At 39.7% G+C, this 15,854-nt stretch overlaps 1 protein-coding gene across 1 annotated transcript in view; it reads left to right on the plus strand.

Moving 5' to 3' along the window:
* C16H12orf40 (chromosome 16 C12orf40 homolog) overlaps nt 1-11,857 on the plus strand; it is a 53,633-nt gene extending 41,776 nt beyond the window's left edge. The window contains exons 11-13 of the mRNA XM_036207611.1: nt 1,519-1,576; nt 5,757-5,839; nt 10,446-11,857. Coding sequence (XP_036063504.1) covers nt 1,519-1,576; nt 5,757-5,839; nt 10,446-10,934 — 630 coding nt within the window. The 3' untranslated portion in view covers nt 10,935-11,857. The remainder of the gene's footprint in view (nt 1-1,518; nt 1,577-5,756; nt 5,840-10,445) is intronic.
* Nucleotides 11,858-15,854: the final 3,997 nt, after the last annotated feature.

Below are 15,854 nucleotides of genomic sequence, written 5' to 3' on the forward strand. Positions count from 1 at the left end.
CACAAGCCTATGGGAAGCAGGGAATGGAATATGGTGGTTTGAATGAGAATTGCCCCTATAGTCTTATACATTTGAGTCCTTGGGCCACAGTTGGTGGAACAGTTTTGGGAGGATTAGGAAGTATGTCCTTGTTGGAAGAGGTGTGTCACTGAGGACAGGCTCATGTCATTCCCAGTTATCTCTCTCTCACGGTTGTGTCTCAAGATGTAAGTCTTCAGCTATTCCTATTGCCATGCCTTTATTCTACCATCTCTAACCCTCGGAAAGTGTAAGGCATGAAATTAAATGCTGTCTTTTATAAGTCGCCTTGGTCATGGTGTTTCTCACAGCAATACAAAAGTAAGACAGCCATCTTTTATGAGCAGATTTGGTATGGACATTGGAGAGCATACATGCCTTTGTAGCCATGTACATGTTGGGTTGCTGTATACAATCCCAGAGATGGGTTGCATGGTGTGATTCAACCACTTCTTTTCTTCTTAGAGCTTATGTGTGTCAAGAGTTGAATAAGAAAGTCTTTTTAAATGAATAAAATGGTTACTGAAGGGGTGCTGCTCCTGTGTTACCTCAAGACTTCACACTGGTGGGGACTTTTGGGTGGTTCTCAGGTTTGCAGTATACACTGAGTGGAGCATGCTTAAGATTTTACTGGTCTTGGATTGGAAATAATGCACATTACTTCTGCTCATGGCTATAAATGAAATTGTCTATAATGTCTACACAGTCTACATCAAGTTCAAGACATGCTTAGAAACGTAAACTGGCTTTACATTCAAGAGGAAAGAGAGGTGGCCTGACAACATCTCCTTCACTCATCTATAGCCCTGTGTCCCTCCAAAAGACATAGGAAGCCTTTCTTTCAGTTCATGTAGACTGTCATATGATCTGTCAGCTCTAAAGGGCACTTCAGACACTCAGCAGGGACACCTGAAGCTGCATTCTCCCATCAGATTTTATAAAAACCCAGAGCACAACAACAAAACAAATGCAGTTATTTAACCTTTTTAACTTCCTAGAAATAAGGAAACACTCGGCTTTTTAAAAATAAGAAGGAAACAAATTCATAATTCATTAATTATGTAGAAATTAATGAAATTCCAACCAAATGTATGTTCTATAGATAATTTATAATTCTAGGCTTTATTTTTTTAAAAGGAAAAGTGGTAACTTATATCCTACCTTAAAAAAAGACAAAAAAGTATAGGATACTACATTCCCAAGTACTTTAATATCTTGCATTTTAAAACTCTATGCACCATGGCACCATGAAGCCTTTCTTTTTAATAATACATTTCTTAGCAATTGTCTACTCTGCTCTCAATGCTTCTAAGCCAACTGGAGTTGAAATTTAGTTGGATAGTTTTTTTTTTTCTTTGTGAAATTGTCTTTATTGAATCAAAGTAATATAAAGTAGACATACTATAAAATGAGCTGGTGGTATTGTTTGGATAGATATATGTGAAGAGTATTATGAATGCTTTGAATTATTAAAATTTTGATTCTTTTCTTTACATCCAGATGGAAGGAAGAAGAATGTGTCCTTTAAAAGGGAGGTCAAGGTCTACTGAGAAAATATGTGAGTGTAACTATCTGGTAACTTTATTATTTTAGAAAATAAAGAAGTAGAAATAAAATTTTAAAGGTTTTAAAGATTTTACCAGCAAGCATATATTTAATAGATATTTTAGAATAGATTACAGTACAGTTGATTCCTTAAAATAGCTTTTTTCTTTTACAAAATAGTCGTGACTAACAAATACAATATAAATGTACAGTTTCAGTTTTGTACTCAACTGTAGTTTGAGACAATAGGAATTGCTCTTTAGAAAATGTCCCCTGTTGCATTTCCTACCATGGTCCCTAGAGGACACTAGTGTCTTGGGTTTTTGTTCCTGTTTTTTCCACCAGGTATTATGTTTTGAGGTTCATCCATTTCAGTATTACTATTTTTTATGATATCCAGAATTCTTTGCACCAACATGCTCTAATTGATTCATGCATCTTCTGGCAGCAGATACTTGCATTGTGTTCAATATTTCGTCCTTGACTATTCTGACCATTCTTGACATCTCTGGAACACCATATGTAAGTTCTTGGGTGTATTTCTAGGAATAGAACCACTTTTCCCATGATTCATATTTATTACCTTTCTAAGGGAATGCAAACTTGTTTTCTACAGCCTAAGTATCTACTATAGGCAGCAGGCAAAAGCCACATATTCCCTGTACTATGTCGATCTGTATCATTATTTAAACCTAGTAACTCAGGGCAGTTTTAAGTTTTTACTTCTCTGGTTACTACTTAGAACTTGGTCAGCCATGTTCCATATTTTGCTCATATTATCTTTTGTTTTTGGAGACAAGGTCTCACTGTAGTCCATGGTCTCTCTGCCTCGGCCTCTCCACAGTGGGAAAACTGTTGCTGGTGAACATGCTGTGCTGCCTAGTGCTGCTTGTAAGATGCTCACTTCTCATTAAGGAATGTGTCTTTTATAGTTGACATCTGTTATGCTCTATGTGTCTTTTATTAATCTTGCATACTAACTGTTGATAAACTTGATATGCCAGTGCTTCATATCTGAGAGACTTTTTGTCATGAAAGTTTCACAACTACTAGGCATGTCTTAGGTCTGTGGTCCTAGCACAGCTCATCTGGTTTGCTAGGATACTCAGAAACCATTGCCAACTTTTACAATTTTTATAAACTTACTTACTTTTAAATTATCATGAAAATAGAGCCAGGTGTGGTGGTATTTCCTTTAATCCCAGCATTCAGGAGTCAGAGGGAGGTGGGTCTCTTTGAGTCTGAGTTCAGCCTGATCTACATAGTGTGACTCTGTCTCAAAAAAACCAAACAAAAGCATGGGTTTTCCTATGGTATTGTCAGACACTTGTTTTTTAAATTTTAAAATAATTTTAGCTGGGTGGTGGTGGTAAACACCTTTAATCCCAGCACTCAGGAGGCACAGACAGGCAGATCTCCATGAGTTTGAGGCCAGCCTGGTCTACAGAGTGAGATCCAGGACAGGCACCAAAGCTACACAGAGAAACCCTGTCTCAAAACCCAATATATATTTTTCCTTTTGTTACAGTTTCCTGTTCCTCTATTCATCAGTTCCTCCCCACACCCCCTCCAATCCAGATCCATCTCTTTCTAGCTTGTTAGAAAACAAATAGGCTTCTAAAGACTAATAATATAGTATAAAATAAAAATTAACACATCAGAATAGGCCAAAACAGACAAGCAGCAGGAAGAGAGCACAAGAAACAGAGACCGCTTGTTCCCACTCAGGACCTCCAGAGAAACACTAAACTGGATGTCAGGACATAGAGAAAGGACCTGGAGGGTAGAAAGGTTGAAGAAAACAATATTTAAAAATAAAAGATAAAAATTATGAGTAAATAATAATAAAATAATAAAAAGTAAAGCCCTGACTTAACATTATGAGACAAGGGACCTCCAAAAGATGCCTTGAGTTCATTTTCTGTGTCCGCTTCTCCTTTCACCTCTAGGGCCCCATCGGGTGCAGTTTCTTCTACTTCTTCAATCGCTGAGTTCATGTGTGTTGGTCATGTTGATTTCGGAGGCCTTGTTTCTTTGTGTTCTTGGTCCCCTCGGTCCCCTCTGGCTCTTACACTTCTACCTCCTCTTCCATGGGGTTCCTTGAGCCCTGAAAGGAGGTGTTTACTGGGTTGGACACACTGGATTCCTTTCTGGCTCACTTTTATTTTTGTATTCTCTCATGAAAATTTTCTTTCCTTTATTCTTATAGATAGCATTATTTTTTTTCTATTTACTTTAATTTTTTTCATTACTGGCTTGGTTTTCATGAGTTATCTTTGTGCTTATCTTGAAATGTTATTTCTCCGCCAATTTTAAGAAATCTGAGTATAGTAATTCTGATTGAGTTACTTTCCATGCTGACGAGCGATGTGATATTAGTCTGCTGTTTGTGCCTTTGTGTATAACTTGGTATGTTTCTCTTACAGCTTTTTACGTTCTTTGTGTTGTTCACCCTAACTATGCTACTCCACGGGGAGGCTCTCCTCTGTTCAGCTCTGGTTGGAGCTTTAGCTATCATTCCCACCCATTCCTTTCTCAGGTTTAGTAATTGTTCTGCTATAATTTTTTTTTGAACAAATCATTTATACCTTAGTTACTTCTTCTACCGCATAGATTCTTGGGTTTTACCTGTTGAAAATGTCCCAGATTCTCAAACATGTGGTCATATTCACTTTGCTTTTTCTTTGTATGTATCCTAGTTCACTTTGTCTGCACTTGTTATCCATCTGTGAAATTCTCTTTGTATAGTCTTACCTGTTGAGGATTCCCTCTGTGCTATGTGGTTTATTGGTTCTTTTATTTCCAAATTTTCTATTTTTTTAAAATTTCCATTTCCTGGCTAAAGTTTTCCTCCATTTTACAATTTTGCCACCAAATTACTGATTGTTTGGTCTACTTTGGTAATTTTCCTTCTTTCCTAGTCTGAGGTTGTTTGCTTACTTCATTTATTTAGTGTGAGTTCCGGGGAGTTGTCTTCACTTGGCTTTACATTGCCTACTGCTGTTTAGGGGGAGTTGGCCTCAGTAAATCTGCAGGGGTATGATAGCAGTCCAGTGTCACCTTGTACTAGAAACCTGTGCACTGCCCATTGCCCCTGAAATTCAGGGACAGGTGTACTAGAGTAGCATGTGGGGAAAATTTAGTTTAGAGTGTTTTAGAGCAAAGAGGCTTTTGGTTTTTGTTTTTGAGGAAATGAGAAGGTAATTGTCAGGGTAAAATGTGTGCCAAGTAGGTGTAGAGAAAGAACGGCCAGAGCAGTCTTTCCTGGGGATAGCAAGTTAAAACACAACAAAGGAACAAAGGACAGAAATGTAAACGCTAAAAAGATGAAATTGCAGAAGTGCCATGACCTGCTGACTCTGGGGACTGTCCTAACTGGTCAATGAGAATGAAGAAATGACTGACGGACATATAGAAAAGCTGGGGTTGGTGCACTGTACACTCTGATGGAGTACACACCAACAGTAACCTGGAAACCAGCATTGCTTTTTTACACCTGAATCGAGGAGGCAGGTCTGTCCAATTTTAGTAGAAGGTCTCTGTGGGGGAGCAGTCTCAGGCTCTAGACATCAGGAGGAAGATGTTCTGTATACACTGTCAGTACTGCACACAGACCAGGAGAAGGCTTGCCATGTCCATGGGGCTGAGTCACTGGAGTCCTGACATGGCTGTGCTCATGCCAACCACATGTGTTTCCTTGGGACTTCATGCATTCCTTACAGATTCACTCAGGAGTTCTGTGCATTATTCCCATGGCCATGACACAAGTAAACACAGGCTGGCAGGCCTTCCACACCTGCTCAGACCTCAGTCCAGGGAGTTCATTCATGTGCAGGCGCGTAAGTTACCAGAGACAAAGCCATGCCTTCGTTTTTGTCTTCCCACCCTTCATATGCTGTTAGGGTAAGGTCTCTGGAACAGACAGGCTTCTTCCTTCTGGGGTCTGTGCTTACAGCACCTGTGGACTTGCTGAACTTTAAGAGGAGAAAGCCTTAGAGTCCACTGTTCGGAATCATATCAGCCTTCACGTTCCTTCAGTTTTCCTTTTCATCAGAAATAACCGCCCTCATCAGTCATTTCAGTAAGTTTGGTGCATTTTAAAGTGCTGTTCGTTATGTTAGCAGAACTTAGATGTGTCTACTTTGCTGGAGTGTGAGTGGTGCCCTCCTTCATGAGTGGAAGTTTCATTTCAGATCTGGAGTCCCCGCAGAGCAGCCAGTCTGCCAGCTACTCTCCACGGCCCACAGAGAGCACTTTCAGCTCCAGTTCTGACTTGGTAAGCCCCTCCATGTGAGATTGTTAATATATGCTGAATTAATTAAATTTTTCTTCTCTTTTTACTTGAGAAGAGCTGAGCCAATAGTGGAAATAAAGGTTACATAAACAAAAGTGATTTTGAAAGTTAAAAAAATTTTCAAATGTAAAAATGTAAACCAAAGTAAAACCAGTATTTGGGTATTAGTGATATATGTTTACAAAGATAATGAATATATTCGTATAAAAGCTTCTTATCAGGATATATAAAAATACACACAATCACAAAAATATATTCATTATCTTTGTAAACATATATCACTAATGCTCAAAGACTCTCCTGACTATATTGGCAAAGTTTATTAGTCACTTTCCTCTGTGTCCTGTAGGATGTCTGGCTTAGCAGTTTCTTCTGTGAAGCAGAAACCCTGAAGGACCATACCACCTTTTGGCAAAATTTAGTAGTCACTTTCCTGTGGGTCCAGTTTATAACAACATACTGTCAATCAGTCTAGGCAAGAGCAGCTTCTTGCTCAAATGGCTAGTCTTGCCTTGTTGAAAGCAAACTTCATAAGGAGTTTCTTCAGTGCCCACGTATCTGAAGTAAATTGGTGCTGCCAGGAGCAGATGTGTCTCATTGTCATGAAAAGCCCTAAGTTAACAAAACATTTTAAGTGCCATAATCTGTAGGCCTTTGAAAGGCTTGAAAACCATCTATTGATCTAAAATATATCTCTTTATGATCTGGAAAGCATACACAGCATATCTACAATTTTTATTGTTATATATTACTAACCACTAACCTATGTTTCCTAATTATCCTATATAGTTTATAATTATAGCTTTAAAAAACTAGAACTTCACCCTACATTTCCAAATGAACTGCATAGGCACAATACCTCAAACAAAAATAGAAACATACATACAATATGTTGTAACAAAAATAACCTTAAATTTTTATTAATATACAAAGATCCTTTAAACAAGAGTAGAAACATATATACAGTGTATTATAACAAAAATTACCTTAATTTTTTATACATATACAGTAGTCCTTTAAGAGTAGAAACATATATATGGTATAATAAAAAAAACTTTAAATTTGTATCAATATACCCAAATCCATGCCAATGCAAAGTATCTGAGACTAATAGTTGTCTTTTTTCCTATATTCCACTAAAATATAACAGACATCCATAACTCACCAAATAACCAAAGACCACCCACACCCCCCAACTCTTGGGAATGTGGACGTCATTTTCTCCAAACCACTTCCTGTTGTCTATGGGCAAAAGGTATCTTTTCTAGGGGTTCCTGAGAAAATTTCATATAATGGCTATGTCCTGGGAAGACTAGCTATAACCTTTGTTGATATCATGTGTACAAGGTTCAAGAGGTCTCCCTTGATCAAACCTGATCCATATTATTCCTGAAGGAATCCACAACCTCTCATCTCCTGTGGGAACAAAACTCAAAAGCATTTTTATTTACATTTGATAAATATATTTTTTGGCCTCTTTTTTAAAGTTAAGATATCCTCAAAGTATCTAGGTTGGTTCAGTTTAGCAGTCCAGTTCACAATCCCATGTCTCTCAGCACCTATTGTTTGTCAGCATTCAAAAAAAAATTCAAAATCAACACAATACTACATAAGATCCAGACTCTGTGCATTTTCCATCTTATGTGGCTTTTTTCTTTTAGACTACTTTTTTCTTTTTTTTCTTTCTTTCTTTTTTTTTTTTTTTTTTTTTTTTGCCAGAGCTGAGGACCGAACCCAGGGCCTTGCGCTTGCTAAGCAAGCACTCTACCACTGAACTAAATACCCAACCCCTATACTACTTTAATTTTCCCCTTAGAGACTTTATTTTTTTTTAACCGTTTCTTTCTGTGACTGTCTATACCCATTCTCCTTTCTTTCTTTAGCCTATGCACAATGTAAAACACACTGGAATCTGTTTAGAGGTTTTTCCGTCTGGACTTCTCTTACTGTGTTATTTTTTAGCTTTTTTTTGACTGTGTTAGCAAACTTTAGACTGCTAAGGTACACCTAGATCCTCCACACAGCTCTCTTGGCTTGCTCTGCTTGCATCCTGGTCAGAAGTTCATCTTACCAGGAACTGCATTCAACCTTCCTAGAGCTCTAGAATGCTGATGCTTGTGCTGTGGCAGGCATTTTTACTTAGCTTTTTGGTTTCTGTTTTACATACTGGCTGCTCAAGGGCCCACCGGCACACAGAAACACTTAAAGCAGCTGTATCCTCTTTTTTTCAAGCTTTCTCAGGCATTATGGAAATTTGAACACCACATTGGTAAGCCAAAATGCTGTTGGATATTCTTTTACTTTAGCCCCATGTTGGGTTCCAAAATGTTGTTGGTTGTTTTGTGGCTCTTTACTCTTTGGGGGCCCTACCACCCAGGTCCCAAATAAATCACATGGATGCTTATTCTGACTTATAAATGCCTGGCCTTAGCTTGACTTGTTATTAGCTTCCCTTAACTTAAATTATCTTATCTATCTTTAGCCTTGCGGCTTTTATCTTTTTTATTTTTTTTAGCTGAAGATCGAACCCAGGGCCTTGCGCTTGCTAGGCAAGCGCTCTACCACTGAGCTAAATCCCCAACCCTGGGGCTTTTATCTTTCTGTATTTCCTTATACTTTTTTTTTCCTTCTTATTCTGTGTCTGGCTAGCCCCTGAAGTCCTCCTTCTTCCTCTCTATTTCTCCTCCCTCTTCTCCCATATTTCTCCTCCTATATATTCTCTCTGCCTGCCAGCCCCACCTCTCCTTTCTCCTGCCTACCTATTAACCGTTTAGCTCTTTATTAGACCATCAGGTGTTTTAGTCAGGCACAGTAACACAGATTCACAGAGTTAAACTAATGCAACATAAACAAAAGTAACACATCTTAAAATAATGTTCCCCAACAGAACCCTATTCTATGCTTTCACTGGTTTGTTCTTGAATGACTGTGGTTGCTTCTCAAAAGATCTTAGTATTTCATTTTTGCCCCAACTTCTTCTCTGAGTAGCAAAGTTCATGACTTTCTAAGAACACAAATTTAATCATGTTAATCTTATTCAGTGTGTTCCTGCTTTACTAACCCATCTAAACTCTTTACACCATCTTCTGACTCTGTGAAAACTGGCTCCTGATTGACTGCATTGAGTATTCTCCCTTCCTTGTCATGATTGACAAATACTGGTTTTCCAGTTTCTTCTCTGCTTTGATTTTATGAGGTCCCAGTTGACAATTTTTGGACCTAATTCATACGTTAATGGAGTCCTAATCAGCCAGTCCTTCCCTATACTTGTATCTTGCAGAGTACCGCCTGCTTTCTTCACCATTTCCTGAGGTCTTTGATCCGTTCTTTTATGTATTTTGCTTCTTGGGTCTCATCTTAGTTGTGTTTCAAGCATCAATGGCTCCCCAGTCTAAATAAGGCCTCATAGCTACGTTTGCAAAGTGCTTTGTTCTTTTTCTTCATAATACTTTCTCATTTTTTCAGGTGTATGATTATTAGATGAATTTCATTTTTACCTATGTAATATGTGTCAAAGAAAGCAGCTGTGCTCTTCCATCTGAGCACAGATGTCACTCATGTTTACTAGATGGGATGCCAGGACTCTCCCCAGTTTGTGCTTAACTAACTTCAGTGAATTTCTTGGGCTCCTTCTGCTTCTCAGTGTCAGTCAGATAAAGTCTAGATCTAACTTTAGTTTTTTTTTTTTGTCATGCATCCTTTCTCTACTTCCCAGCTTGAATAGTCAATATGTATTTTATTTTTCTTCACCATGGGAGTAACTGAAATGCCAATTTCATACATTCATGGCATGTATTCTACTACTGAGCTACAATCCCAGCAAACAATACATTTTAATTACAATATCCATATGATGTTTTCATAAATTTATTTATAAAGTTGAGAAATGGAAGTCAGCAAAGTTTGTGCCTTTATGTAACAGTTGCAGTATTTATTATAACCACTCAATTTATAGTAATCTGATACCTTTGTTTTCTCCTTAAGTGTCTTTCATGGGATGAATTAATAACAGTTATGTAACTGACTATTTCACTTAAGGAGCCAATGAGTAAATGAGGGTATACTTACTAGCTGCTTCCTGGGAACATGTTACTTCTCTGCTTCTTTTTTTTTTTTTCCCCCAAGACAGGGTTTCTCTGTGTATCTTTGCCCCCGTCCTGGAACTCACTTTGGAGACCAGGCTGTCCTCAAACTCACAGAGATCCACCTGGTTCTGCCTCCCCAGTGCTGGGATTAAAGGCGTGCACCACTGCCTGTTTTTTTTTTTTTTTTTTTGTCTCTGCTCCTTTTAAGTAGCTGAAGAGTGCTGTGGGATAATGAGGCCTGTGACTGCAGCACTGACAGGACAAGGTCGTTCTTCTCTTCTGCATTTTTATTGCAGTGACAATTGTTAGTATTGCTATTTTAAACTCACAGCTTTCTGGGAGCTGTGGGAGAGTCTTTGACCAATCTTTGATATTATGTCTGCTTTGATTTGTAACTTACCAAGCTCTCTTCGGTTTTCAGAAACTTCCTATACTGTGAATTTAAAGACTATTTGGAAATGGCCATTTTTCAATTTACCATAGATTTCTTTCATTCCTTTCAGATATCTGAAGACGAAGATCAGATACAGCAGCAAATTGAAGATTCAAATAAGAAAGCCACAGAAACAACTGATAACATTTGTCTAGAAAAGGTGGAAGATCATTTAGGTGACATAATTGTGAAAGACAGTGTCAAAATTCATAATCAGAGTGATAATGTTCACCAGTCTTCAGTGAAAAATGATGCTGATAAATGTCCAGAGTCTCAGTGCAATTCAGAGCACATATCACAAAACCAAACCAATAATGACTGTGTGCTTCCGGCTGGGCGATGTGACATAGGGGTGCAGACTGAGAAAGAGCTGGGTGTGGGGAAAACAGCAGATGCTGCCGTACAGTGTACCATGCTTTGCCAATGCTCATGTCAAAGTTGGCCCGACGTTCCCATGGAAGAGGTGCCTTCCCTTCAGGAGGCTGGCAGCTGCCGTGAAGATCTCACGGCAGATACCACTGGAGGGCAGGAGACACAGATAGATGAGAACTCACTCTAGAGTCTCTGTTTAGAGTGCAGGGTTTCATTTAACCGTGGAAGGCAAGAGGAAATGTTTAATCTTCATTAACATAATAAATAATGAGAAAATGAGGCTGAGCATAAAGGGGAGTTTCTAAGTTCTGTTGTTTCTATGCAAATGTAATATTTCTGGTTTTAATATTTCATGTAGGCATTTAATAGCCTTATTTGTAGAAATTTGCATATATATGCTGCCATTTTCAACATGTTGCCATTCTCGTGTTTACTCATCCTTATTTGGAGTAAAAATAAGCACAACTTCTTTATTTCTGTTGATAATCATTCTAAATTTTGATAAAGTTAAATTGTTCAACAAATGTTCTCTTTAAAAATGTTAGCCATGCCAGCCAGGGTGGTCTTCAACCTTCTCTCTCCCTCCTCCCCTCCAAATCCAACCCTGTCTGTGCCACAGCCCTTCCAGACCGCCAGCTGCAGCTCCCCTTCCTCTATGCCCTCACCTCCGGAAGACCACACAGATCTCCAGCCTTTCCTCTTGTCTCAGCTCCAGCTTCTGTAGGCACTCCCTTTTGGAACCAGCGGCCACACGGGCCAGGGAAGCAGGGAGATTATCTTCAGATCTGTACTCTCCTTCCCTTGCTGTAAATCCAGTCCGCAGACTCATCCCCAGCCTCTGCAGCAGACTGTCAGCTGTGGGTGCTCCTCTCTTGGCCCCCATTTCCAGAAGACTAAGCAGAGGCTAGTGGAACAACCTGCTTTCCTTCTTCCGGTGGACCTTCTCAGCCCCTGCCTGCAAGCCAGTCTCCCTCCCTAGGTGTCAGTTTCCAATACTGAGAAGCACATTCTAACTAGACTCCTCCCCACAATGGCCACACTTATCAGGATCTTGGAAGCATTCCCTACAACCCACAGCCACTATACTAAGAACCAGAAGGAGCAACAGGAACTAAGGAGAAAAATACCCAACCAAGAAAGACAAGACCAGATATCAGCATCTAGAATTACAGCCACCCCAAACCCAGATGCCTAGACACAGGCATAAAAACACAACCAATAAGAGCCAGGGCAACATGTCTCCACTAGAGCCCAGCAACCCTACTGCAGTAGGCCCTGAGAAATAATACTGCAGGACTTTCAAGATCAATTTTATGCACTAAGAAGACCCATCACAATCGGTATTGTGTTCCCCAAAATATTGTGCACCCTAATAAATTTATCTGAGGTCAGAGACAGAACAGCCACAATATTAAACATAGAGGATAGGCAGTGGTAGCACACGCCTTTAATCCTAGCATTCTAGATGCAGAGATCCATCTGTTCAAGGATACAGCCAAGCATGGTGACTCACGCCTTTAATCCCATGGAGTGATGGTAGAAAGCAGAAAGGTATATAAAGCGTGAGAACAGAAACTAGAAGCATTTGGCTAGTTAAGCTTTTAGGCTTTTGAGCAGCAGTTCAGCTGAGACCCATTCAGATGAGGACTCAGAGGCTTCCAACCTGAGGAAACAGGAACAGCTGAGGAACTGGTGAGGTGAGGTAGCTGTGGCTTGTTCTGCTTCTCTGATCTTCCAGCATTCACCCCAATAACTGGCCTCAGGTTTGATTTTATTAATAAGACCTTCTTAAGATTCCTGCTACACTGGGTTGGGGATTTAGTTCAGTGGTAGAGCGCTCACCTAGCAAGCGCAAGGCCCTGGGTTTGATCCTCAGCTCAAAAAAAATAAATAAAAGATAAGACTCCTGCTACACAGTAATGCAGAGATGGTCTTGGTAGACAACTGAACCCTACCTGGGCTCTACTGGACTATGGAGAACAGGGTAGCAGGCATGCCTGTCTCAGAGTTCAGATACTTCTCATCCATGGCCTTTCCTAGTCATTTGCCCAGAAGTTCTTTTTGGAAAGCAGTATCTTAAGCTTTGTAAAAATTTGTTGTGTTTACCTCAGCTGAAGTTTTCAAATTATGTTTTACATCATTGAGGAAGCTTTTCAGGTTTCTGGTCTGGCATAGAAGCAGCTTAGCAGTTACATTCTGCCTTTAAAAATCACAAGCTGAACTCAATGAACATCAGTGGCTCTTGTGTATATGAAGTACGGTCATAGGAAAACCAACTAGAGTGCTATCCCGATACAGAAAATCACAGTGTACTGGATCAGAAACCTCTGAAGGAAGCAGTGCCTGAGTGTGCACTCCTAGGCTGTAACTGGACAAGGATCTTAGTGTGGAAAACTGCAAGGGAAAACCCTCCAGGAACCCATCTTAATGAGGACCCTCCTCTGATCTCCAGGAACTTTGAGTTTCGCTTCTACATAGTATACTAGCTAGATGAGGTCAGAACTGGCAGTGGTGATATTTTGAATTATGACAGAACATTCTCTTTAACGTGGCCCACTGTCAGGAGAAACTGTTTACAAGCACCTAACTGCCACCAACCTCAGCGTGCAACTGTCCAAATCGGGTGGGGGGGGGGGGCGGCAGGAAATACACAGTCCAGCCCTATCATCTACCAGTCCCATGTAAAGGGGGGAAAAGGCAGAGAGCACCTGTGAGCACCATCAAGTCCTGGTCCAGCAGCACACACACACTAAAAGACCGAGACCTAACCATATATCCCTTATACCATTTCATTAGTTTCTTTTACCTGGTATATCATGTTTGGTAAACAAAGTAAACCAAGACCCCCCCCCCCCCCCCCTTAAACCTTAGAAGGCACTAGGCCTGTTGGCTAATAAAAATAATAAAATATATTATCTATCTATCTATCTATCTGTCTGTCTGTCTGTCTATCTATCTATCTATCTATCTATCTATCAATCAATCAAACAGTAAGTGCTATAATCCCAGTATTCTAAGAGTAAAGGCACACAGCCTACAGTTTGGAGGTAGCCCGAGATACTTGGTAAATGCAGTTTCAACAAAGCAAGGTCCAGAGACACATACCAGGCTCTTTCTTTTTGGGCCACCAACCAGTCCCCAAATCATGATACAGAAACTTATTAGTTTTGAATGCTCGGCCTAACTTCAGTACCTTTCTGGCTAGCTCTTTTCACTTAACCTGTTTCTCTTTATCTACCTTCTGCCTCAAGGCTTATTACCTTTCTTCCTTCTGTATATCATACTATCACTACTCCTATATGTCTGCCTTGCTTCTTGCCCTGGACATGTCCTTCATTCTCTCCTTCTCCTCCTCCTCCTCCTCCTCCCATTCTTCCCTTTCTCCTTTTCCCTCTGGAACCTAGATATCTCCTATTTTTTTTCCTCTCTGGCCGCCAGCCCCATCTATCCTTTCTTCTGCCTAGTGTCATTCTGCTTTTCATTAGACAAATCAGGTGCCTTCGATAGGCAAGGTGAAACAGGCACAACAGAGCTTTACATAACTAAACACATTCTTACATCGTTAAACAATGCAGCATAAACAAAAGTAACACACCTTTATACAGTTAAAGTAATATTCCACAGCAAAAACAAATGTAATACATCTTTGCTAGTTAAAATAATATTCAACAACAGAGACACTTATCGATCATGCATTAGACCTTAGATTCAATACACAGGACGGCCTCTTACCAAAATAAATTTTATTTATTTTAGATGTTAATATATGCGTATGACATACTAAAAGGCAAGCAGCAAGATCAAAATAGTTTCAAGTTGGAGACAGAGCAGGCACCAGAACCAGACTCCAATAAGTTAAAGACATCGGAATGACAAAATTCAGAATTTAAAATGTGTTGTTATTAATATGCTCAGAGCTATGATGGAAACAGTAGACTAACTGACAGTGGTTAGTGCCTAAGCACAGATGGCAATTCTCAGAATGTCTTAAACAGTAGCCTTTAAAACTACCCACAGAATGAAGACTGGCCTTGGTGGACACACTAGCAGATTGGACACAGGTCATCTAAGAATCTCTGAGCTTGAGACTTCCAAACAAAACAGAAAATGAAAAAGGACTGAGGAAAACAGGACAGAATATCTGGGAGTTGTGGAACAAGTACTTAAGGTTTAATGAATCAGTAATGGGACGCCCATAGAAGAATCAAGAAAGAACAGAAGAAATATTTGAAGGAATAATGACTTGGAATTTCCTAATGTCCCAAAGCAAGCCATCAATCCAGAGAAGAGCAGGCAGGATAAACACAAACACAACCCCTCCCTGATAGTCCAGTATAACAGATTTTAACTAGCACAATCATAGAGCCAAAGGAAAAGTCGTCTAATTATATCGGAACAAAATCTTCATCGAAAACCATAAAAGCCTACAAAAAATGGAGGGAATTTTAGTTGGTTAAAAAAAGCACCAACATATAATTCTGAACTCGTGAGATGCTGCCTTTCAAAACAGAAGGAGAAATATTTTCCCAAACAGGAAACATCAGGAACTCTAGTGTGAGAGTCTCCTTGCCATGCCCACACAGTTAACAGAGTCTTATGTAAAAAGAAAATTACATAGATCAGAAACTCAGAAGTTTAAAAAGAAAGCCGAAGTCAGCTATTGGAATGCAGTTATCCATGTTGTTGCTTGTTTCTTGGCTCTTTAGTTGGGGGAGGTCCGCCACCCAGCTCCCAAATAAATCATACATGGAGGCTTATTCTTAATTATGAATGCCTGGCCTTAGCTTGGCTTAGTTTCTTGCCAGCTTTCCTTAACTTATCCCATCTATCTTTTGCCTCTGGGCTTTTCCTTTTCTCCTTCTTATCTTACTCTGTCTCCGTGGCTTGCTGTGTAGCTGGGTGGCTGGCCCCTGGAGTCCTCTTTGTCCTCTGGCTCCTCCATCCTAGCTCTCTCCTCCCAGATTTCTCCTTCTGTGTATTCTCTGCCTGTTAGCCTGGCCTATCCTTTTTCCTGCCTTGCTATTGGCCAGTTCTTTATTTACATAGACACAGTAACACAGATTCACAGAGTTAAACAAATGCATCATAAACAAAAGTAACACACTTT

The sequence above is a fragment of the Onychomys torridus genome, chromosome 16 (genome assembly GCF_903995425.1).
Source record: "Onychomys torridus chromosome 16, mOncTor1.1, whole genome shotgun sequence".
NCBI lineage: Eukaryota > Metazoa > Chordata > Mammalia > Rodentia > Cricetidae > Onychomys > Onychomys torridus.